The sequence below is a fragment of the Neoarius graeffei genome, chromosome 27 (genome assembly GCF_027579695.1).
Source record: "Neoarius graeffei isolate fNeoGra1 chromosome 27, fNeoGra1.pri, whole genome shotgun sequence".
NCBI classification, from domain to species: Eukaryota; Metazoa; Chordata; class Actinopteri; order Siluriformes; family Ariidae; genus Neoarius; species Neoarius graeffei.
This window is the reverse complement of record NC_083595.1, coordinates 28,738,346-28,763,605: the sequence shown is the minus strand read 5'-3', so window position 1 is coordinate 28,763,605 and position 25,260 is coordinate 28,738,346. Positions and strand designations below refer to the sequence as shown.

General features: G+C 44.0%; 1 protein-coding gene across 3 annotated transcripts in view; it reads right to left on the bottom strand.

Annotated features, from left to right (window-relative positions):
* ankrd11 (ankyrin repeat domain 11) overlaps window positions 1–25,260 on the bottom strand; it is a 272,200-nt gene that overhangs the window by 7,891 nt on the left and 239,049 nt on the right. For all 3 annotated transcript variants that reach the window (XM_060911699.1, XM_060911698.1, XM_060911700.1), the window contains 6 exons: window positions 19,551–19,689; window positions 9,004–9,174; window positions 7,827–8,027; window positions 7,562–7,704; window positions 7,248–7,392; window positions 116–7,152 (listed from right to left, as the gene is read on the bottom strand). In XM_060911699.1, coding sequence (XP_060767682.1) covers window positions 116–7,152; window positions 7,248–7,392; window positions 7,562–7,704; window positions 7,827–8,027; window positions 9,004–9,174; window positions 19,551–19,689 — 7,836 coding nt within the window. The remainder of the gene's footprint in view (window positions 1–115; window positions 7,153–7,247; window positions 7,393–7,561; window positions 7,705–7,826; window positions 8,028–9,003; window positions 9,175–19,550; window positions 19,690–25,260) is intronic.

The window sequence follows — 25,260 nt, the reverse complement described above, 5'->3', positions numbered from 1 at the left end:
ACAGAACCGAAAATCTCTTTTGGCATAAATTTTGAAACGCTGGTTTCCTAATGTTTGTTATAAAGTTGTGTAAACGCAACAAAGGTAGTGTTATTGTGTAAAACGCTGTTCTTACCACTGGGATATGTAGTTTGCTCAGTGGTTTGCCATCTAGCAGGTAGGAGCCGGTGTACGTCACATATTCTGCATAGCACTGGGGAGCTTGTGGTGTTATATAGCAAAGGATTTTCCGTTTCTCTTCAATCTTTTTGCGGATCTGTAAGTACTCAAAGTAAGGGTTGGAGCGGTCGCTGTGGTATGGCTCAATTTCATCCAGCTTGATGGCATTGACTATCACTGCTAATGTTTGCTGTATCATCTCCCGCGTTTGCTGCATCGCTGTGTTGACGAGCTGAACCTGTACTTGTTGCTGGCCTGATTTCTGGAACTTCCTTTTGCGAGGATGCTGCGTCTGGCCATCCTCCTCCTCAGTGCGGCCTTTAGTTTTGGTGACGAGAACAGGAGCTGAAGCCTGAGCAGGGATGGTGCTGATTGGCTCCTTCTCTTTCTCCTTCTCTCCAGAGGTAAGAGAGGATGGAGAAATAGTAGTGATGCTTGTGGTAACAGGAGAGGAGGTTGTGGAAGATGAGACACTCGTCGCAGTGTTCTGCTTACTCTGGTTGGCCAGCATCTGTGCGCGATTGCGAGTCATTCTTGGCGCTATCTCCTCAACCTTTTTGGGGGCCTCAGTTGTGGCAGGTGCAACTGGGAGTTTGACCGTTGTCTCCAAAGTTTCTGATATTTGGGGGGTGCTGGATGATGTGACAGTCAAGACTGGAGCAGGGGGGCAAGAGTTGCACGATGTACCCAAGACAACCACGGGATTAGACGCAATTTGATCTGATTTTAAAGGTGCCAGTGGTTCCAAACATGGTGTTACTGTCACCAGCATATCGGGGGCTGTGTCTTTCTGTCTATATTCCTGGTCATTCTCTCCATCAACATCTGAATACATGTTGCCATCACCCTCATCATGGTCATCAAACAGATGCACATCTTCCTGGATGGTTTCTTTAATTGATGGAACATCTTGAATGTTGTGAGGTTCTGGTTCGAGCTCATGTTGGGGTCTGTAGCTCTCTTCATGGGCAGTTGGCGCCAAATCCTGAGCAGACTCGCATGGAGGAACAACTACAGGCGAGCATGGAGGCTTGGTCAAACTGGGAAAGCCAACATCCAATACCCCTAGCTCTTTGCTTGCTTCCAAAGGTCTTATTGGGACAGGAGGAGGATGTTTGTTCTCTGTTGTCTCTGAGGTTGTAACTTCAGGCTCATGCATCTCTTTTTCTGGGAAGGCAAGTTCCGTCAAAGAGAACGGACTCAAAGGATCTAGCTCGTCAACTGCGTTAGGAAAGGGGTCAACCCAGTGAGACTCACAGCTTCCTGGTTGGGCAAGACTGCCCTGAGGGTAACTGAGTGATTCTTCTCTATTCTCTTGTGCCACACACGATGGCTCAATGTCCATTTGATTCTCCTCAACATGTGGTTTGATATCTGTGAAGAAGGTTTCTAGTCGAGTTGAGGAGGGTGGCATGAAGTTTGATTCTGCAGACTCTGCTTCAGGTCTCGGTGATGAAGAAATATCCTCTACGCCGTCTTTCTGTACGTCATAATGACTTTCTGAAATGTGTTGGTATGACCTGGAATATGCAGAATAAGGGGGTGTCATGGATGAGTGGACAGGTATTGCGGTCGGAATAGGTGGAAGGTCACAATCAGAGTGTGAATATGGACTGCTGATCTTTGAAACCGCAGCTTCAACCTCTCCATAACTTTCATGGGGAGATTTCATAAGACCATCTGAGTTCCACCCTATAGACTGATCACAAGAGTTTTCCATGTTATTATCTTGAGGATGAGTGGGTGTCAGTGGAAGGACTTCAGGCTCTCTACGATCGAGAGAGTCAGCCCAAGTCTTCATGACAGAATCTTCTAATCCAAGAGAATATGTGGGGTCTTCAGTAGACTGCATGGCCTGATCTGAAGCAATCTGAGTTTCAGCCGTTTCCTCCGAATTATCCTCCTCTTCGTCCTCCTCCTCCTCTTCCTCATCCTCCTCCTCATCTTCATCCTGCTCCTCAACAAGGGGAGGTAAATATTCACTGCCACTCACTGGATCAGAGGGCAACAAACTGGGCTCACTTTGATGTGGTTCAGACAAATCATCAATGTCCATCGGAGGCAAAGCCGCAGGCGCTGGTGTCAGAGGCGCAGCTATGTCCAGACACTGAGTGTCAGATCTATGGACTGGAGTCGAGGGCTTCATGAGATAACTGTACATACTCTCTGGAGGGAGTTCACTGGCATCATTCCCAGAACTGGCTGCAGAAGCTCTATCGGGTACAGGCTGTGCTGAATCAGGCCTTGGAGACAGCATGTTAATGTGAGGTGAGGGGTATGAAGACGAAAGACCATCGAGTCTCTCCATTGGGAGGGTTTTGTCTTCAGAAAGATGTGAGGCAGAAGACTCGAATTCTTGAGGTGCGTTTTGCTGTCGAAGAAACTTGTCAGCTTCTGCTTTGAACTCTTCTTCTAGAGGTCTTCTGACGTCAGAGGTGACTGATCGACTCTCGAGGGGTAACTGCATATTTTTCGCTGGTGTGATGCAGGTTCCTTCTGGGAAACTATGGGATGAGTTCTGGGACGTGTATCTATCAAAGAATGTCGGGGAGCAGGCGTTCATTGACATGGTCATTGCGGAAGAGTTCTGACAGTCGAGTCCATCGAATATGATTTCTTGGTAGTCCTCTGTACTGCAGGATGGTGTACGAGGAGTCTGCATGACTTCCTCATAGCTTGGACATGAAATCACAGATGCAGGAGTGGGGACCCCTGTTGGCCTGTTCTGATCAGGTCGTGGAGAAGCAGGAAGATTTTCCTTCATCTGGTGGCCTGCTAGCCAGTCTTTTGAGTTTTGGCTGTCCAGTGGCTGTGATTTTCTATCAGGGGACATCATCTGAGATGGAAGGCTCACATCTTTAAGTTTCTTGTCTTTCAAAGCAGAGTCTAATGTGCCAGTCTTCTTAGATGAGAGATCGCTACGGTTCTTTTTGAGATCCTCGCTGGACTTGATTTTCTCTTTAAACTTTGGATCTCCTGATTTATGCCTTAATTTCTCCATTTGTTTCATCTTCTCCTTGTGTCTCTTATGGCGCTCTTCATTCTCCTGATCCTTTAAACTAAGCATTTTGCCAAAGCTCGTTAGTCTGAGATCACCATCAACCAGAAGTTTCTCACGTGGGCGAGCGTCTTTCCGGGTGGTGTCTTTTGACTGGCTGAGCTTGTCGCCGTCATTGAGCTTATCCTTGGTCTTGTTATAATCTGTTCTATCTTTGTCTGCAATGTCCCGATTTCTGTCCTTGTTTTTGCCATCAAACTTTGGACTATCTTCTTTTGACTTGTCTTTTAAATTTGTGACTTGAGGGCTCTCTTTCAGTCCAGATTTTTGCTCGTCTTTGATGTGTCGGAAAGACCCAAAACCATCTGAATATTTGTGTTTCTCCTCTTTGACCTTTTCCTTATGCTTCTCTTTCTTCTTTTTGTCTTTAATCTTTTCGCTAGTAATGATGCTATTTGTCTTATCCTTTTTGGACATTTCCTTTTCAAACTCCAGAGTTTTGTCCAAGTCATCCTCTCCATCACCCTTAGAACCATATGGAAAAGTATATGGATCAGCTTCCAGGGGCATGGGCTCCTTCTCAACAGGCAGGCTCTCTCTGCGGCCAAAGGACTCTCTAAGCTCCTCCGACTTGTCCCGCTTATCAGCTTTCTCTTTCTTGCCCTTCTCCTTCTCCTTGTCATGACTCTTTTTGGAGGATGAGGAAGAGGAATGCCTATGCCGCTCCTTCTCTCTGAATTTGTCCTGTGGGTTAGAGATGGACAGTGACTCTCTTCGATCCTCTGACATATCTGGCAAGGTGATATTCGAGGAGTCATAGAAGCTGCTTGAAACTGGCTCATGCCCCCGGTCTGTGAAACTGTCTGACGACATCTCGCTGTTCTTATCATTGGAATCATCTTTGTAGTCATTCATGGCCTCCTCCTCTAGCTTCTCAAGCAAGGATTTCTCATTCTCACCACTGCCCTTAGAAAGTTTTCTATCTTTCAGATGGTCTGGTTTATCTTTGTATTTGCTTTTGCCCTTTTCCTCAGTGAGCTCCCTCTTGTCTGTTGGTTTCTGTCGGATTTTCTTTTCCTGATTCGAGTCCACAGACGCTCGGTCTTTGCGGTCCTTGTGTTTTATATCAGTTGAATCCTTGTCTTTCTTATCTTTGTGTTTTTCCATTGAGCCTTTTCGCTCTTTTCCTGCATCAAACATCTTTTCTTTCTTTTTATCTTTATGCTCCTTTTCTTTCTTATTTTCTGTCGAGTGTTGTTTCCCCTCCCCGGAATACTTCCTGTGTTTATCCGTCAGGATATCTAGGTCATCTCTATCAGGTGTGGAGTCTTTACGGTGAGAGTCCAATAGTCCAAAAGAATCGCTCAATTTTGCCACCCCTCCGTTGTAATTATCACTCTCATCTTCACTCTCATCCGTGAATATATCCTCAATTTTATACCAGGTCTTCTCCCTCACCTTTTCACTCTTCTTTTCTTCCTTTTTAAATTCAAGAAAATCCTTTTCCCTTTCACCATGTTTGTCTTGGAATATTTTTTCTTTCTTGTCTTTACTCTGCTCAGATGACATCTTCCTCTCCTTATCCTTACTGTGAGAATCTTTGTGTTTATCTTTAGCCCCATCTTTCTTGTCTTTGGAGCTCCTTTCAATGTCTTTATCTTTCAAAGACCTGTCCACCAAGTTTTTCTCAGGTTTCTCCTGGTCCAAACTCCGATCTTTAGGCTTATCTTTGTGCTTTTCACCTTTTAACTTGTCCTTCTTCTCCACGCCATCCCCCTTCTTCTCCTTTTCTTTTCCAGAGTGGTTCCTCTCCCTGGGATCAGACTTCGGCGTAGTTTCAGTCTCTGATTTGAAGAAGGTCTCGATGCTGTATTCATCTCTCAAGCATTCCGTTTTGCTTTTGGAGTCTTTACGCTCCTTGGTAAACTCGTAGGAATCTTTCCTGTCTCTGCCGCACTCTGACTCCTTTTCTTTTTTCTCTTTGATGACTCCATCAGCCGATTCCTTTCGTTTCTTCTCCTTTTCGGAGTGAGTGGAGTTCAGCTTTTGTTTGTCAGTCCAGTCTTTTTTCTTTTCGCTTCCTTTGTCGCTTCCTTTGTCAGAAGATTCCTTCTCTTTTTTCTTGGAAGTAAGATCTTTGTCAAAGCGCTTGTCACCATGCTCCGACTTCTTATCTTTAACTTTGCCGTCTTTTTTCCGGTCCCTGTTTTCGTCTTTCATCGTTTCCACAATCAGTTTCACAGAATTGTTATTTGCTTTGTAGTCTTTCATGGGGGCATCCCAACTATCATCTTCATAGAGAGAGCTGTCAGAGGAAAGGTCTGATGGCCATCGATCATGATCTGATGCGCTCATCTTGGTATCCTCTAAAAAAGGATTTTTCATATCATAGTCATCATAGTCCGGTTCTTCCTTGAGGGTCTTATCCTTCTTTGACTTTTCCTCCTTTAAAGTTTTGTCTTTTTCCACCTTAAAATGCTTCTCCTCTCTCTGCTCACTCTTTTTTTCTGCTTTGAGAGACTTATCCTTGGACTTTTTCTTTTTATCCTCTTTATGGGATTTTTGTTTTTCCTCTTTTGGCTTTTCTTTGTCCTTCATCCCTTTCTCCTTTTCGGTTTTTAAAGATTTGTCCTTTTCATCTTTAATTGCTCTATCTTTATTAGACTCCTTTGTTTTCTTGGACTTCTCTTCTTTAGATACTCTTTGAACATCTTTCCCTGTCCAGTCTTTATCTTCAGCTTTAACTTTTGACAACCTGTCCTCTTTCTTAAAATGATCTTTTTCATGTTTGGAGAGTTTGACTTTGCTTTCGGAAGGTGACTCTTGTCGAGAATCATCAAAGTCGAAGGAAATGCTCTTGACAAATTTTTCATTCATGTCTTGATTCAACACTAAAGTTGCAACCTTCTCCTTTTCTTTATTTTTGTGTTTATGTTTTACTTTGTGTTTTTTCAATACCTTTCCGTCCTTGTCTGTTTTAGAAACGGTTCCATCCATGCTTGAGTTCTTATAAAAGTCAGAGCTCTTTTTGTCTAGCACACTGGCATGCATATTGTTTTTCTTCTTCTCCTGTGCTTTCTTCTTCACCTGTTTTATTGACTCGACACTCGAGTCTGCAGAGGAATAATCGGACTCGCTGGAAAGCCTCGTTCTGACTGAGTCGGAGAGGGAGCTGACATCAGACCAAACTGGGGAGGACACAGTCTTCCAACCATCTGTCCTCCACTGTTTCGGGTGCTGCTCTGCCAGAGATTGTGTAAGCTTCTGAGAGCCCAAACTCCCATGAGAAGAGGAGGAAGACGACACAGACAGTGAGCTGAATACGCTAGATTCTTTAAGGCTCAAAGTTGTAGAATCCTTCACACAGTTCGAAACAGGCATTGAGCCCTTATCATCCTCACTCTCCATATCGCCCGTCTCAGAGTCGGAGGTGCAGAACTTGTCGTTCACTTTGCCGAAGCGCACCTCCTTACTGATGTTATTTTTTGTCTCTTTCTTTCTCTTCTTTTTGACTTTGCTTTTGTCTTTCTGCTGCTTGGAGCACAACGTGTTCGAGTCTCTACCCTTGGTGTTGCTCTGAGCAGCAGATTGCCTTGGCGTGGGTGCTGGCGTGAAACACAACGTCCGGTCATCCTCATCTGAGCTGTTGCTATCTGACAGTATCCGACGCACAGGCTTCTTTGGTGTGAGTGAGTTGCTTTTGGAATAAGTTTTCACCTCCATCTTGGGGATGGAGATGAAGTTGTTGACCTTGCTGACGGGATCCTTGCGGAAGTCTTTTTTGAGCAAATGCTTGTCATCCACAGGCGGGACGCGCTCCTCTTCGTCATCCTCGTCAAACTCGTATTCGTCCTTGACCGGTGTGGTGATGGATTTGGGCGGGTCGAGGGGCTTCCCTTTCAGCTTTAAGCCCTTCTCGAACTCTGAATCTGTGTTATTGCCATCAACAGAGCTAGATGGGGCAAACGATGGCGCGTCCTCCTCCTCTGAAGATTCTGATGGCACAAATTAAAATAAATAAATAAAATTACTGGAGAGAACTTCAAAATTTGTATTTGGCTTTTCAAAAGAAATTATATACAGCACATACCCGATGAGCTCTCACTAGAAGTGTAAGTGCCTTTTCCAAGCAACAAATTGAGCATGGTTGGAGAGTTGGCAACCTTCAGCGGCGTTTCCCCCCTTCTGTTGCTTTGACAAGGGTCCCCTCCATACCGCAAAAGTAACTTCACCACCTAGAAAACAAATAACCATAAGAACGAAAAAAGTCTGAATGAAACCAAGACAATGGCTGGATTAAACAGAATTGGCTCACTAGCTGAAAAATTCCTGGAAAAAAGTGCCATAAAACGCTGACCATGAAACCCTGGTTCGATGTACTAATCATGCTTGAACAAAGCTTACTTTAAAGTGGCCATTGTTTGACGCATCATGTAGAGGCGTATCATCATCCAGGCCCTTGGTATTGACCTCGGCCCCGGCTGCCAGCAGCTGCTTGGCCACTTCGTAATACCCTCTGTTGCATGCTTCATGCAGTGCGGTCCAGCCTGGAAGATATAACAGACGGGTTTTTTTTTTTTTTAATTTGTCTTCTTAAACATGATATAATCATTCCTTATTTGTAGTTCTGCACTGTTTCTCAAGCTGCAACAATGAATGCACTCCTCACCTGCAAAGTCTTTTACATTCACATCAGCTCCCTCGCTGATGAGCTCCTTGATGCGGCGCACCTCGCCGCGGATGGCTGCCCGGTGCAGCCGTGTTTCACCTCTCTCATTCCGCTTATTCACTTTGTCTTTGGTTTTTGAGGCAGAGTTTGGTGTTCCCTTCTGACCCAGATTTGACTGTGACTGATGCTTTGGTGTTGTGTCTAAAAATAAAACCAAACAGAACTGCATTTGTTAGGCACAGGACACACGGTGCAATGGAGTCCAAGTGTAACACACTGCATGCTGAAAAGGTCATGACGACTCAAAGCTGCCTCCGGATGGCAGTCTTGGGCAACGAATGCACAGCTGAAACAGTGGCCTCTTGTTTTCTGGTCTCATTTATTCTCTCTTACAAGATTAAAGGAAATGGTTTGTTACAGTTGGCTTTTGGATGGCATCATCCAGGATGGCATTTATTTAAAATTCTCAGTGTGTTTAGTACGTTAGATGTGATGCACTAGATGCAGAAAAACGCCTGGATTTAGGTTGGAGATGTAGGAACTCATTAAGAACCAATGCTGTTAGCAGACAGCACTTTTAACTTTTTTTCTTCTTTAGTCAGCAGAAAACAATACTTGTGTGCATGGTGAGAATTTTAAATATTTCACAGCAGGGACATTTTTTTTTTTTCCTTTGTTAAAATTAAATATGTGCAACCAGTTGAAGACGAAGAGGAAAATCTGAGTAAGAGGCAAGCGCTCTTGAAATAATAAAACTAGGTATGGTTTGGTGCACAATTCAGAGTGCACGAATAAACCTTTTAAGATTACTCGGCGATACCCAATGCAGCAGTTTTCACTTCCCTACTTCTCTAATACCACTTTGTAAAAACAAGCTGGCCAGTGTAAGGGAAAAACAAACACACACAGTCAAGTTGAAGAGTAAAGAAATGTTTAGAAGAGGTGTACAAACACTTCCATTGTCATACAGCAGTGGATTCAGACTGTGGTCTATTTCACTGTAGTAATCGGAATTGATGAGGGTTATCTTGTTAAATGGAATTCTAATTAAGTACTGTGGTGTGTGTTTTAACGAAGCATGGCATGAGAGGGAGAGAGAGGAGAGAGAGAGAGAGCAGCAGGGACAGTGAGAGCTTGTGGGGGCTTGCAGGACGTGGCGCTCATGACAAGCACGCACCTGGACTGTTTACTGACTCCTCCGCCGTCATCTGCATAAGAAGAGCCACCTGCTGCCGCTCTGACAGCGGGTACCCAGCCCGGATTCCTGGCATGCCCATCCCGAACGGCAAGCTTGGCTTCCTGGTGTTGGGCTCCTTTTTAATGCGCTTCCGCTCCGGACCTTGCTTCTCTGTGTAGGAGGGGAGAGGAAAAGGCCAAGTTAGACCCAATGAACTGCCTCAAGGACTGATTATGAGAAGGATTAGGAGCGTTCAAGCCAATCTGGAGTGGTTCGAATAACGTTTTTCAAATCTCAATCTTCAATTCCATACACTTGTTCACATGTGGGGGTTTCCTGCTTGAAGAATTTAAATACGTTTTTACTCAATCCGTGTACAGTATTTACACACAAACGGTACTTTTTAAAAATTTTAAAACGAAGCAACACGATCACTCAGACTCTAACGTATATGTTCAGTGACTTGGATTTTCATGCATTTTGTATTTTCACCAGTGCACACTTACATCCTTTTTCCCAGTTTCCTTTTTTTAACTAGCTCACACTAGTTTATGAGCTCCACCTGTTTTTTTGCATTTTTTGTGCTTCTGAAAGTCGTGATGCCTAAGGCAAGTACACGAGTTATGATTTTCAAGTTTCTTATCGTCATTACCATCATGTCTCTCAGATGAGTGCAAAACCACAAGCGCAGTTGATTTGACCCCCTGATTAACAGACATTTCAAAATGACCTGAATGAGTAAAACCCTTCACAGATGCTTCAGAAAGTGAAACCCTGCACTCCCAGGTGAATTCCCTGTCTGCCCTGAGAGTCTGCAGCAGCAGAACAGGATTACCCAGAATCCCCATGGGGAGGGAGGAGCACTTAGTGCGTGTCTGTGTGCCAGTGTCTTTCTTTAAGGGTGTGACTTGGCAGCCTGACAGCAATTACAAAATGGCTGGTGTTGGATTCGGCGTGGCTAAGGCAAGGTCACAGCACAGATGAGGAGCCGGACAAAAGCAGCTGCGCTTCAAAAGGCATGCCTGTCGATTATTTTCAGTATCTGGATGTAAACAGATCTGCTCCACAATGCACCAAGACAGTCCATTACACTGCAGTCACCCAAACTCTCAGCTCAACCAGGAAGACATCCCTGAAACTCTAAGCCTCTCGCTTATGAACATGAACTAACACGAGTTTGCACATACACTCACGTCCGCACTGTTAATAAAAACAAACGAGCTACACTAGATGCCATCATCTAGGTTTCAGTGCTCATCTAATCTACGAAAGATCTACAAGCGCATGCTGTTGCTTTTAACACAGTGATTTGCTCAAGGCCACAAATATAATTTATACAGAGAGGAAGCAAGGCAGCAGAAAAAACTTCCTGTCACACGACTCTTTCCAGGGATTACTTTCCACAGTCAGATCTGATGAACTCCCGCCAACATCTGCAAATGATTACACTTCATGTACCCCCACCCATATGCATTCTCTCTCTCTCCCTCACACACACACACACACACATCTGCCTCTTAGACACATTCCTCCGATTCAAACTCAAACTGCAGGAGCCGCAGAAGCAGTCTAAACATGTTTTTCCACGGTGGGAAGAAAAGGAGAGCTAAAAACGCAGAGTTAGCTGTTGCAGCTTTCACAGTGAGCAGGATTGCAGAGGCCTAGAGGACTAAGGGTGTATTCAGACCAGGATAGTTCGATAGTTCACTTGCTTTGGTCCGAACCAAATGTTTTTTTTATTTTTTCATTTTGGTGCGGTTCGCTTTCACGCTGTACATTTTAGTAAGCGGACCAAAATCTGTCAACAAAGCCACGCGCCCTGAGGTCGTTCAGCTATTGGTCAGAGACGACACGCGCACAAAGCGCTGTTCTGGGGAGCGCGTGAACACCTTCTCCTTCATTTTCTCACTGAATACAGCAAACACGTCGGCATTTGTGTGTTCTCTCCAAAAGCTCAGATATGTGGACATCTGCCCATATATCCACAAGGGTACGCGTTTCTTCCTCGGCCCACGTTTGCCCCCTACTCATTTTTTGTACTCTGTAGTCTAGCCTACCACTGGTCTGAATGACTGAACGATTGTTGTAAGGTTCCCTTGACAACCGAAACAGTGTTTGCACTTTGCGGTGGAGTGTCAAGACTCTGTTTCCCATAATGCTCGACAAACGACGGAAGCTCCCGAGGTACAAAAAAGCAAAACTGTCGGATTAGGTCCGGTCTGTTTTCACACCTCCAAAAGATCCGCACCAGGGTTCCTTTGGTCCGGACCGAGTCCGACCTTGCAGCTCGGTCTCGGTCCGCACCAGAGTTCGGTGGTTTGTATTCAGACCAACCCAAAAGGTCCGGACCAAGGGAAATTTGGTTCGTTTGGTCCTGACCAAACAACGTAGGTGTGGATACGCCCTAAGATTCGCGTGTCTTCACCACCACGGCTGCCTTCAGTCTGCATCTCGACTCAGTAAACGTTAACAAAACTGTCCGTGTTTACCACAAGTCATTACGTCATGCTTTAACACTGCCAAGACTAAAGATAAGTTCGTGGAACATTAATAACGTCCAATTTTATCAGTTAAATTATAACCAGCATACACAGATTGACTTTTTTTTTCTTCGGGAAGCACTGTAGAATAGAAAGCAAGGATTCTACCTAATGCCACGTGCTAAAAACAGAACTGCTCAGTCTAATCAAATAAACAGTAGCTGGTGAAAACCATTAAAGTGCCCATGGGAGCTGTTTTAAAGAGAGTGGTAAACTACTCGACTACAGAAGCTTTAAATAACCATTATTAGCCTGAAGCCTGCAAGAGAGACATGGCTCATCTGATGGACGCAACACAAGCCTGAAACTAAACTGAAAAGTTACAACAGCCTCAGTGAAGCAGCTGCAGTCAGCGCACAGTTCATCAGTGAGCGCTACGTGGATATGACAAAAACTTTTTTCCCTTTTTGGTGTCAAAAAGCACGCCCGAAGCACGAGATAAGAAGCGGACAAACCTGAAAACTGAGGTGAGAAGAACACAGATAACGGCTTATGCAACAATGTGCGAACAAGAATGCGTGGGCTGCTTGTCCATAATCTTATCAGTGTTAAAAATCGCCATGGTGAAAAAAAAAAAAAAAAAAGTAGCTAAGCTTGTTTCTCTCAATCTTGTTTAGGCGGCAAAGCTGCTGGACCGGTAACGTCAAAGGACTGACAAAACAATAACAACAACAACAACAAAAAAACCCACGCTTTGTTAAGGTACAGGGTGAAGCCTTGGACGGTTACACTGTGAGCGATTCTGGAAAAATACTGAAGCCCTATTCGGACTGGATGATTTGTCATTTTAGTAAGCAAGCATCCTGTTTTCTCAGTCACCTTCTGCAATCTTACACAAAAACCCACATGTCAGGCCACAGACAGAGCGTCAGAAATCCAGGTGTCAAATAAAGCCATATTTCTAATAAATAAATAAGCAAGCTTTGCTGTACAAGTTACAGTCCATGTGACTACGGCACAGAATGAGCCTTGCTGTAATGAGAAGGTGCTCTGTTTAACCACAAATGTGTTAAATTATTAAATGTGTATTGTTGGGTGGCACGGTGGTGTAGTGGTTAGCGCTGTCGCCTCACAGCAAGAAGGTTCCGGGTTTGAACCCAGCAGCTGGCGAGGGCCTTTCTGTGCGGCGTTTGCGTGTTCTCCCCATATCAGTGTGGGTTTCCTCCGGGTGCTCCAGTTTCCCCCACAGTCCAAAGACATGCAGTTAGGTTGACGTGGGGCGGCCTTGGACTGAGGTGCCCTTGAGCAAGGTACCTGACCCCTAACTGCTCTGGTGTGGCTGCCCACTGCTCTGGGTGTGTGCGCGTGTTCACTGCTTTAGATGGGTTAAATGCAGAGGATGAATTTCACTGTGCTTGAAGTGTGCATGTGACAAATAAAGGGTTCTTCTTCTTCTTCGTCCACATACATTTCGAGGATTCGAGTTTAATTTTAACCTCACATTTGGAGTAACTGTCTCTTCTGTGGTTTTTTTTTTTTTTTTAGCCTTTATACTGATCCAAATGAAAGTGTAAAATGGTGGGTGTTATGGGTCTGTGTTTCTGAAGGCTGCACAGAATCTGGGTCACTGGAGAGGGTGGGGACTTGCCACTGAGGGGACTTCCCACTGCCAGGGACATGAAGCACAACCTCTATTACTGTTCTAGCACGTTCACATTTATAGTTACAAACTAAGCACACAAAACGCACGTTGGCCAACAGGGTCGTGTCTCATATCTATACAGAGGAGTGCAAGAGTTCAGGAACACCAGAGGAGAAAAGGGGAGGGGAGGAGCGGGGAGAGGACGGGGCGAGACATCCCTCTAAATGAATTTTTTTTTCAGAGTATAAATCTGAAAGCACTGTCTGACAGTGCTGCATAAGGCTTATATAACTCAACCTCTCTGGGCTGTTAATTTACCCGGAGAGAGAGAGAGTGTGTGTGTGTGTGTGTGTGTTATGGAAAACACATGATGAAAAAAAGGAGGGAAGGAAGTGAAAGAGACAAACGAGATGATACGGAATAAGCACGATAGGGACAGAGATATACACAGACTCACAGAGTGAGAGAGCGAGCTCGAGAGAAACACAGACTCCTCTTGAGCTGCCCAGAGAAAACAGGAAATGAAGGCAGAAGAGACAGGAAGTGGCCACAGGATGTTGTGTCACTGCTTTGTGCTACAGATGAAAGAATGCTGTGACAGAATGGAACAAAAAAGGAGGGAAGAAAAAAAAAATAATGATACAGTAAAAGAATGCCCTGTGATTTGTCAGCCATGAAGAGGGTGAAACTCATGAACAGACCACACCAGGGCCTTTTTTTCTGGGAGGAGCATCATGCAAACACAACAGGCCCATTTCTGCAAGCTTCACACACAAGGGATATCCATTGAGTACACCATCAGCTTCTGGACATGCAGGACTGCTCAACCAGGCTCTGCTCTGACACACAGCAACACTTGTGCAATGCTAGAGTAAAGAAAAGCGTAAAACAAAAAAGCGGACTTAGCAGGTACGTTCTGTGCCAGCAGCTAGCCGATCCTCTGGTAAGTATCCAAGCTTGAAACCAATTGGTTGTGTGTGCGCGTGCATGCGTGCGCCAGTGTCTCTGCCTGGCAGCGCTGATGTGCATGGCAGTGGAGTGGTGAATATTAGTGGCTCTGAGGCTAAGCCCACCCACTCATTCCAGCCTGAGTGAGAACATGCACTCCTTACATCTTCCAAACACTGTGCGCCTTTACAATGCAGCCCTCGATCATTTACTGTGCTGCTGCAGCAAGTTACATCCTTTTCAAACAGCAAACGATGAGAAAAAGACTGCAAACTGCAGTAAGGTACTGTATTCAATCTCATGCATTATAAAACAGCTAAGTGTATGACATGGGACCAGCACAGACTTTCAGGAAGGGGAGGAGAGGAATGAAGAGAGGGGAAAGAAAGAAATGTTCCGCAGGCCTCTTATAGGAGAACTGCAGAAAGCAGTGAAGCATGAGGGAGGGAGGAAGGGAGAGAGAGAGAGATATGTGGGGGTGGGGGGACACTGCTGCAAAAATACCAGCTAGATGAATTATGCATCTCAAATGGAGTCTTCCAGAAAATGAAAGTGAGCCGAGCCGAGCCAAGCCAGCACGAGTCCAGCAGTGCCTCTACCTTCACTCTCAGACTTTTATCCATCAGCCTTTTGGGGACAAGGTGCCGCTTATCTTTTGTGGTTTTGTTATTTCATACAGTTCATTCGTCACTCCGACACAAGCCTGGGTTCGTAAGAAGAAACGGCTTGCCTGCACTGAGCAAATGACACTGAACGTGAAGTAAGAACTCATTTCACAGACTGGTGTAGGTGCGCCCGCACACGCTCACTCAAATATGCATGTATTATTCTCTAAGTGAGCAAATGAACAATGGTTCTTGGATTGTTCCTTGATGGGTGACGCGTGCGGTGCTGATCACACCAGCTCATTACATAATAAAAGCATAGAGAGGCTTCGCTCTCGCTGGTCTTGATGGGGCTTCTGCAGCTAATGGCTTCCATGCCGCTTCAAATGGCTTTCCAAGCACATCTATTGTCCGTTTTATCTGGTTCTCTCTCTCATAATTAAGCTCTATGAAAATGTCCCCATGTCTGATCTGTATGTAATAAGTCAGCAGTATGCGCGTGTGTGTGTGTGACGTGAATATAGCACAAAGGTAACTGGCCTGAACTGGCACATATCCCACTGCGAGAGGAAGCAAATAAGGTAAACAAAACCACACAGTCACACACAAATTTCATGACTCAAAGCATTAAACAGAGTGGAGAAAAGAAATGGAGCCAAGTATTACAAAATATATCCACAGGGGGACTGACAATGACTTGGCATTTAAAAAAAATCAGTCCCAAAGCAGAAAGTCTGGTCTGAGCTAGACACCCAAATGAAAACTGTTCCACACCAAACAAAGCCTGCAATGAGAACTCGCAGGGTTACCTGGTAGAGCTGCGAAGCCCCGTTTCTGATAACAGCATCATGACAAACTTAAAAGCAGAATGGTGGCTTGTAAATTATTGTGGCTCAATGGCTGACACACACGTTGATGGGGTGAAAATACGGGCGTGTGTAATACAGCACAATAGCATCATCTGAGAGGAGAAACGGAGCAAGAGACATGAAGCAGGCCGGTGGGAAGATGGAGGCCCCCCACCCGTGGAGTTAGCATCACAATAGGCACTACTGGCATTGCCTGACTGGGGAGAGAGAAAGGGAAGGATTTCACGCCTAACAGCTAAAAACAGGAGGAGTAATGGCCCAGGAACTGTTACAGAGCGTCTGAGCTCAGTCTGAAAGAGCAATATGGCCAACTCCCCACCCCCACGATAATCTTTCGGCTGTTCCTGTTAGGGGTCGGCACAGCAGATTTGCATAGGTATTTAGACTGGATGCCCTTCCTGACCCAACCCTCCCCGGTCTATCCGAGCTTGGGACCAGCACTAAGGCTACATCCACACGACAACGGCAACGAGATGTTATTTAAAAATATATCGCGTCCAAATGGGCAACGATCAGTAAAATATCAGGTCCATATGGCAACGCAACGCTTGCTGAAAACGATGCAATACACATGCCACACCTCTAGGGGCGCTGTAAGACGGTCCCTTCGGAGACACCAGAACAATAGAAGTAGTAAGGATGCATATTAGCCACAAAGTCAGGAAAATCTGTTTGTAAAATTACATTATAATGACCAAATACAATGAAAAGTATTTTTCCAGTCTCACCTGTGAAAGGTAATCCCATGTGATCTCGTTTGGATGGCAAACCTGTTGGTACAGTTAAATGCAGCTAATCTTTATTCTCCGCTTTGACCTCTCCAAAATGGCGGCGAGGATGACCTATGATTCTACGCGGAAGGCGGCGTCTTTAATGGTCTGGAATAAATTGAATGCTAATTAAATAATGATTAATTTGCTCCTCTACGCCCTTTTTGAGGAATGTATTGTAGGACTTAAACCCACATCTGAAGAGGTGAGATCGCTCTTTTTTTCTCTATTTTTGCTGGCGGGATTGACTCTCTCTCTCTCTCTCTCTCTCACTTTGCACCATTACACAATAAATATTCACAGTGAAAATATTTTGTAAGCGCGTTTCATGAACCAAGTTATAGGATTTGTTGACAATTCGCATCGCAATGAGATCATTGGCACTACTGGTGTTAAGAATCAGACCATTTCATAAATGAATATTTTGCTGTACAGCTGCAGTGTTTGTACAATTGCATGTTTTTGCTTCACTATTCCTGTCACTATTCTGCTTCTTGCATTACTACTGTGAACTAACACTGAACATAATAATAATAATAATAATAATAATAATAATATCTAAGCTCGTGTTTCACTCTCACTAGTGCTCTGTAAGGCTTTTTCCTGGTGATATTCGTTACACTTCTACCCGGCGTGAAGCACTCACAGTCATGTGGTTGTGACGTCATCGTAAACAAATCCGTTTTACTCATCCAGACGACTTCACAACGGCAACGTTGCCAGATCTTTCCACTCTGGAACCCGTTCTCAAAAAGATTGCGTTTTGGGCACCCAAAACGCCGGTGCCGTGTGGACGCCAGGCCTAAACGATAAGCAATTGTATCGGAGTCACCTGAATCCGTTGCCGTGTGGACAGGGCCTAAGGCTACATCCACACGACAACGGCAACGAGATGTTATTTAAAAATATATCGCGTCCAAATGGGCAACGATCAGTAAAATATCAGGTCCATATGGCAACGCAACGCTTGCTGAAAACGATGCAATACACATGCCACACCTCTAGGGGCGCTGTAAGACGGTCCCTTCGGAGACACCAGAACAATAGAAGTAAGGACGCATGCGCATAAACTATTATGCGCGAGACTTCATATTAGCCACAAAGTCAGGAAAATCTGTTCGTAAAATTACATTATAATGATCAAATACAATGAAAAGTATTTTTCCAGTCTCACCTGTGAAAGGTAATCGCATGTGATCTCGTTTGGACAGCAAACCTGTTGGTACAGTTAAACGCAGCTAATCTTTATTCTCCGCTTTGACCTTTCCAATATGGCGGCGAGGATGACGTATGATTCTACGTGGAAGGCGGCGTCTTTAATGGTCCGGAATAAAGTGAATGATACACGTTGATGGATTAATTTGTTGTTTCTCACCTGTGAAAGGTAATCCCATGTGATCTCATTTGGACAGTAAACCTGTTGGTACAGCTAAAGGCAGCGCATGAATCTTTATTCTCCGCTTTGACCTATCCAATATGGCGGCGAGGATGACGTATGATTCTACGCGGAAGGCGGCGTCTTTAATGGTCCGGAATAAATTGAATACTACACGTTGATGGATTAATTTGCTCCTCTACGCCCTTTTTTGAGGAATGTACTGTAGGACTAAAACCAACATCTGAAGAGGTGAGATCGCTCCTTTTTTCCCCTATTTTTGCTGGCGGGATTGACTCTGCCCTAAGGGCAGAGTCTCTCTCTCTCTCTCTCTCACTTTGCACCATTACACAATAAATATTCACAGTGAAAATATTTTGTAAGCGCGTTTCATGAACCAAGTTATAGGATTTGTTGACAACTCGCATCGCATCGCAATGAGAAGATCATTGGCACTACTGGTGTTAAGAATCAGACCATTTCATAAATGAATATTTTGCTGTAGAGCTGCAGTGTTTGTACAATTGCATGTTTTTGCTTCACTATTACTGTCACTATTCTGCTTCTTGCATTACTACTGTGAACTAACACTGAACATAATAATAATAATAATATCCAAGCTCGTGTTTCACTCTCACTAGTGCTCTGTAAGGCTTTTTCCTGGTGATATCCTGGTGATATTCGTTACACTTCTATCCGGTGTGAAGCACTCACAGTCATGTGGTTGTGACGTCATCGTAAACAAATCCGTTCTACTCATCCAGACGACTTCACAACGGCAACGTTGCCAGATCTTTCCACTCTGGAACCCGTTCTCAACAAGATTGCGTTTTGGGCACCCAAAACGCCGGTGCCGTGTGGACGCCAGACCTAAACGATAAGCAATTGTATCGGAGTCACCTGAATCCGTTGCCGTGTGGACAGGGCCTAAGTATGTGCAACCTGGGTATTTGTACCTAATCTAATTGTCATTCGTCACATTTAAATTTATACCGTTAATTCTGTTCACACTGCCACATTTGCACTTTCTGGATTGCCACTGTCTTTTCTTAGCTAGCTTTAGCTTGTGTGTGTAAATACCCCCCCCCCCATTTTTTTTCCCTTCCTCTTTTTAAAGTTTATATCTTGTACCTATATTTTATATTTCATGTTTATTACTGTTTGCACCTCGGATAAGAGGGAAACGCAATTTCAATTCTCTGTATGTCCTGCACATATGGCATTATTGCCAATAAAGTGAACTTGAACTAATCTGCATGTTTTTGAACCGTGGGAGGAAACCCACACAGACACGTGGACAACATGCAAACTCCACACAGTCGGCCGTGAGGTTCGAACCCGGAACGTTCTTGCTGTAAGGCGACAGTGATGACCACTGTACCACCTTGCTGCCAACCATGACATCTACTCTCTATAACTAGAACAAAAATTCTACTGTTAAAATCAGTCCAAGTTAAAAATAAAAACTCAACAAGAAACTGGAAACGTACACTGCTCGCAACAACCCTTCTGACAAAAATCACACCCAGGATCACATTAAGTGATTTAACCTAAACCCATTTCATTACGAAAACTGTTTGAACTACTCGCTACCAAATAATTACACCATACTCCAATCTGAGCTCACTAAACACCGAGCAGGCTCTTTTTATTAAAGAAAACACAGATGGATGACTTACCAAAACCCTCCTCAGTCCACTGTATCCAATAATTCCCTATGTACTGCTGCCAGGTTTGTGTTCTCAAGCTTCCTGATAGTCCAGCAACAGACCGCTTCAGTACAGACAAACAACTCCACCACCTTTCTTTCTTCCTGTTACCCACAACCAGGCTCAAAGGCCTGGGCCTGCCTCCTTACCCGAGTCTGAATCTTTCTGGTCTCCATTGGCTCCGACGGTGAAGGGAAGCTTCCTCTTAGGAGCCTTCTCTTTCATGTCTTTGACGCCATCGCTGCGGTCCAATTTAGGAGTCTTGTTTGACGAGCCTTTATCTTTATCCTGGGGACATGACATGGAAATACGAGAAACAGATTTCAGTTCATGTTAAACTTGTCAAACCAATCAGCAGGGTTTTGAAATGTAAACATAAAAGACCCTGGATCCGAGCAGAATCAGAACCAAGTTCATTGCCAAGTACGTTCTCACATACAAGGAATTTGCTTTGCTGACTGGTGCTTGAACAGTTAAAGGAACAGTCCACCGTAGTTCCATAATGAAATATGCTCTTATCTGAATTGAGACGAGCTGCTCCGTACCTCTCCGAGCTTTGCGCGACCTCCCAGTCAGTCAGACGCAGTCAGACGCGCTGTCACTCCTGTTAGCAATGTAGCTAGGCTCAGTATGGCCAACGGTATTTTTTGGGGCTGTAGTTAGATGCGACCAAACTCTTCCGCGTTTTTCCTGTTTACATAGGTTTATATGACCAGTGATATGAAACAAGTTCAGTTACACAAATTGAAACGTGGCAATTTTCTATGCTATGGAAAGTCCGCACTATAATGACAGGCGTACTAACACCTTCTGCGTGCTTCGGCAGCGCATTGATACGGAGCTCAGATATCAATGCGCTGCCGAAGCGCACAGAAGGTGTTAGTACGCCTGTCATTATAGTGCGGACTTTCCATAGCATAGAAAATTGCCACGTTTCAATTTGTGTAACTGAACTTGTTTCATATCACTGGTCATATAAACCTATGTAAACAGGAAAAACGCGGAAGAGTTTGGTCGCATCTAACTACAGCCCCCAAAAATACCGTTGGCCATGCTGAGCCTAGCTACATTGCTAACAGGAGTGACAGCGCGTCTGACTGCGTCTGACTGACTGGGAGGTCGCGCAAAGCTCGGAGAGGTACGGAGCAGCTCGTCTCAATTCAGATAAGAGCATATTTCATTATGGAACTACGGTGGACTGTTCCTTTAAGATAGAAGAATTAAAATCGAGCCAAAATGTAGTTATATAGATGGAATAAGAAGAATCTAAATTATACGAGTTTGAAAAGTGGACATATTTAAGGAGTATGTGCTTGGGTTGTTTTGAAGTCCAAGCTGTACAGTACATTCCGGAATGTGCAAAAAAAAGGTTACAGGATGAAGATGAAGAGTCGTGATATGAATGTGTGAGAAGAGGAGAATATGTGCAGTGAGTTAAATAAATAGGAAACAATTATTTTATTTGGCAACAAGAATACATATTTTTGCCTTCATAAGAAAAACTTGCAAACTTTCACTTTTTAATAACCACACAGTTTATTTGGTAACAAATCTATCATGGACTAATAAATTCATCTGAAATATATGAGTCACTATAATGACCATAATACTGAGTATTAAAGCTAGCCATCTTATCCATTAGCTAGCCTGCAACTGGCTAACGCATGCAGATGCAGTAAATCAAGAATAATTTTTAAGAATAAGATTCACTCATTGTTCAATATAATCTGTAAGTTATCCACTGTTGTAGTCGAGTCACTAATACCCTGTCCACACTAGGGATTTTGTACCGATACGAAACTACTTTCGTACCGCAACACCTGTCCACACTAGCAACTATACCGGTACTGTAGCGGTATAACTGTATCGGTACGAAACCCACAAATGTATGGGTTTCGTACCGGTACAGTATCGGTACTGTAGCGCTTCGCTGTAGTGTGGACAGATGAAGCGGCTCTGTATCGATACAAATATAATGCGCATGCGCAAAGTCACACACCTCAATCGATGTCTTCGCTGAATAAAATAGTGAAGAACGGAGATTTGTTTGTTTCTTTCTCAACTGCCTCGCGCGCTTTATACGATTCGACTGAATAAAAGACCACCAGAAATACAGACTGTACACTGACAACAAAAAGCACACACATGTCGTTTCATCCGTACGGAAGCCGAGAGAGGCCCTTCATATAATCCTTTTTTTTTTTATTCACCTTGTTATCCCGAGATAACGACATAATTAATTCAGGATCTCGAGAAAACAACACAACTAATTTGAGATCTCGAGAAAACAAAACCATTATTTCGAGATCTCGAGAAAACAAAATTATTTCATGATCTCGAGTAAACAGCTGAGAAATGGTTCATTCAGGTGCGCCAAGAGACTTGTGATATGCTGACTTTGGGGCTATTTCTCATTCTGTATAGACGCAACTTTGGTCATTAAAATGTCTGGAATAATCGATCACCTAATAAGGCAATATTTTGATCAGGGGTTAACACAGGGAGAGATTGCATTAAGCCTTTTAATAAGGGATAATTTCAAAATTAGTCCGCGGCGCCTCCGCAGAAGACTGGCCCGGCTTCGTCTCTACCGACGGAGATACAGTGATCCAGCTGAGATCATGAAATAATTGTTTTGTTTTCTCGAGATCTCGAAATAACAGATGCCATATATTCTCGGAAGGAAGTTACTCGATAACCACGGAAACATTTCACGCACACGCATTTCAACTACCGTGAAAGAAAACCGCAAACATTTCTCGCTAGTGTGGACAGATGCACTAAACTGTACCGGTATACTTTGTATCGATACAGTTATACCACTTTCGTACCGGTATAAGTGTGAACACAGCATACATCTCGAGTCTGAGTCCAGTCTCGAGTCCCCAGTGTTCAAGTCAGAATCAAGTCCATATCATTTAAAAAAAAAAAAAATCGAGCCGAGTCCACTATTGACCCGAGTCGAGTCTGAGAACAACGCTCCAACCGCACCATTTGACGGTGGCTGTTATAGCGCCATTAACGTTAGCTTGTTCCTGAACATGATGTATGAACAGGTGAATGTGCTTCTCTTTATCAGGGAGCGTGAAGTATTCTCTCAGAGATGGTTGGGAGACCGATGTAAGTGCAGAAGGCGTGTTTATTAATATGAGTGAAGACGGTAAACAATCCAGAACGGCAGGCAAAATCGTAAAACGGTGAAACAGGCAGTAGGTCGAGTGAGGGACAAACAGGCTATCGTAGACTTGGCAGAATCAAAGATGAGAAACAAGAAATCAGGGATCAGGAAACCAAACAAGGAAATAAGGCTCGGTAATGTGTCAGCAATACAACTCAATACTTCACAAAGTGAGTGCGTTTTCACAGTTTTTATATTGGCACGCTAATTGCGCCTTAATCCTGTGCAGGCGCGAGTCGTTTACGGCACGTGTGCTGTCCGGAGTGCACCCGAGAGTCTATCTGATGAACACACCAAGGCATGCAGATATGACACTCAGACAGGAAATCAGTACAAAATTAATGTACAACCCCGATTCCAAAAAAAGTTGGGACAAAGTACAAATTGTAAATAAAAGCGGAATGCAATGATGTGGAAGTTTCACAATTCCATATTTTATTCAGAATAGAACATAGATGACATAGCAAATGTTTAAACTGAGAAAATGTATCATTTAAAGAGAAAAATTAGGTGATTTTAAATGTCATGACAACAACACATCTCAAAAAAGTTGGGACAAGGCCATGTTTCCCACTGTGAGACATCCCCTTTTCTCTTTACAACAGTCTGTAAACGTCTGGGGACTGAGGAGACAAGTTGCTCAAGTTTAGGGATAGGAATGTTAACCCATTCTTGTCTAATGTAGGATTCTAGTTGCTCAACTGTCTTAGGTCTTTTTTGTCGTATCTTCCGTTTTATGATGCGCCAAATGTTTTCTATGGGTGAAAGATCTGGACTGCAGGCTGGCCAGTTCAGTACCCGGACCCTTCTTCTACGCAGCCATGATGCTGTAATTGCTGCAGTATGTGGTTTGGCATCGTCATGTTGGAAAATGCAAGGTCTTCCCTGAAAGAGACGTCGTCTGGATGGGAGCATATGTTGCTCTAGAACCTGGATATACCTTTCAGCATTGATGGTGTCTTTCCAGATGTGTAAGCTGCCCATGCCACACGCACTAATGCAACCCCATACCATCAGAGATGCAGGCTTCTGAACTGAGCGCTGATAACAACTCGGGTCGTCCTTCTCCTCTTTAGTCCGAATGACACGGCGTCCCTGATTTCCATAAAGAACTTCAAATTTTGATTCGTCTGACCACAGAACAGTTTTCCACTTTGCCACAGTCCATTTTAAATGAGCCTTGGCCCAGAGAAGACGTCTGCGCTTCTGGATCATGTTTAGATACGGCTTCTTCTTTGAACTATAGAGTTTTAGCTGGCAACGGCGGATGGCACGGTGAATTGTGTTCACAGATAATGTTCTCTGGAAATATTCCTGAGCCCATTTTGTGATTTCCAATACAGAAGCATGCCTGTATGTGATGCAGTGCTGTCTAAGGGCCCGAAGATCACGGGCACCCAGTATGGTTTTCCGGCCTTGACCCTTACGCACAGAGATTCTTCCAGATTCTCTGAATCTTTTGATGATATTATGCACTGTAGATGATGATATGTTCAAACTCTTTGCAATTTTACACTGTCGAACTCCTTTCTGATATTGCTCCACTATTTGTTGGCGCAGAATTAGGGGGATTGGTGATCCTCTTCCCATCTTTACTTCTGAGAGCCGCTGCCACTCCAAGATGCTCTTTTTATACCCAGTCATGTTAATGACCTATTGCCAGTTGACCTAATGAGTTGCAGTTTGGTCCTCCAGCTGTTCCTTTTTTGTACCTTAAACTTTTCCAGCTTCTTATTGCCCCGTCCCAACTTTTTTGAGATGTGCTGCTGTCAAGAAATTTCAAAATGTCTCACTTTCGACATTTGATATGTTGTCTATGTTCTATTGTGAATACAATATCAGTTTTTGAGATTTGTAAATTATTGCATTCCGTTTTTATTTACAATTTGTACTTTGTCCCAACTTTTTTGGAATCGGGGTTGTAGATATAAATATATCTTATGCCAAATTATTATGGCATGTTACCAAGAAAATAAAGAAAGAAATCCGAGTCCTCGTCTCCATTTTCCAAGTATTAATGCATGAGTCTGAATCCAAGTCATCAGTGCTCAAGTCTGAGTGGAGTCACAAGTCCTTAAAATTAGGGCACGAGTTGGACTTGAGTACTACAAGCCTGAAGTTATCTATATGAAAGCACGTCGAAGAACCTGGGCGTGCTAACAAGCACGCTACACTGCAATCCCACTATAACAAACTCTTACTATGAACTTTCGCATATAAGGAACCAAGTTTGTGACCCCCACCTTTAGTGACAATGAACATCACTGTGTCACGTCCATGTGTGCCGGCACTCAGAGTGCGCCGCAAAATACAACGCGTGCAGCACCATTGGGACTAATTGCAGTACTATGCACCTGTTCCAGATTAGGGCGCAATCACAGCATGTGCACTTATAAGGACTTTCTAAGCGCACAGAGTTCGTGTAGTATACGCGCTGTACCTAGTGTCTCACATTACCAGGCCTTGTATCTGTGTATTGCCTTTCTGGTTTTAACCTTGTTTTGTGTGCTTGGACTCTCCCTTTTGTCTTTGGTTCTGCTTTTCTGTTTGTGCCTTGCTTGACCATTGTCCGTTTCACAACCCTACCTTTGTCTTACATTTTTGAACCGTTTGCCTGCCTGTTTGTAAATAAACACACTTTCTGCAGTTACAGCAGTCATTTGCCTGCTTACATGATACAG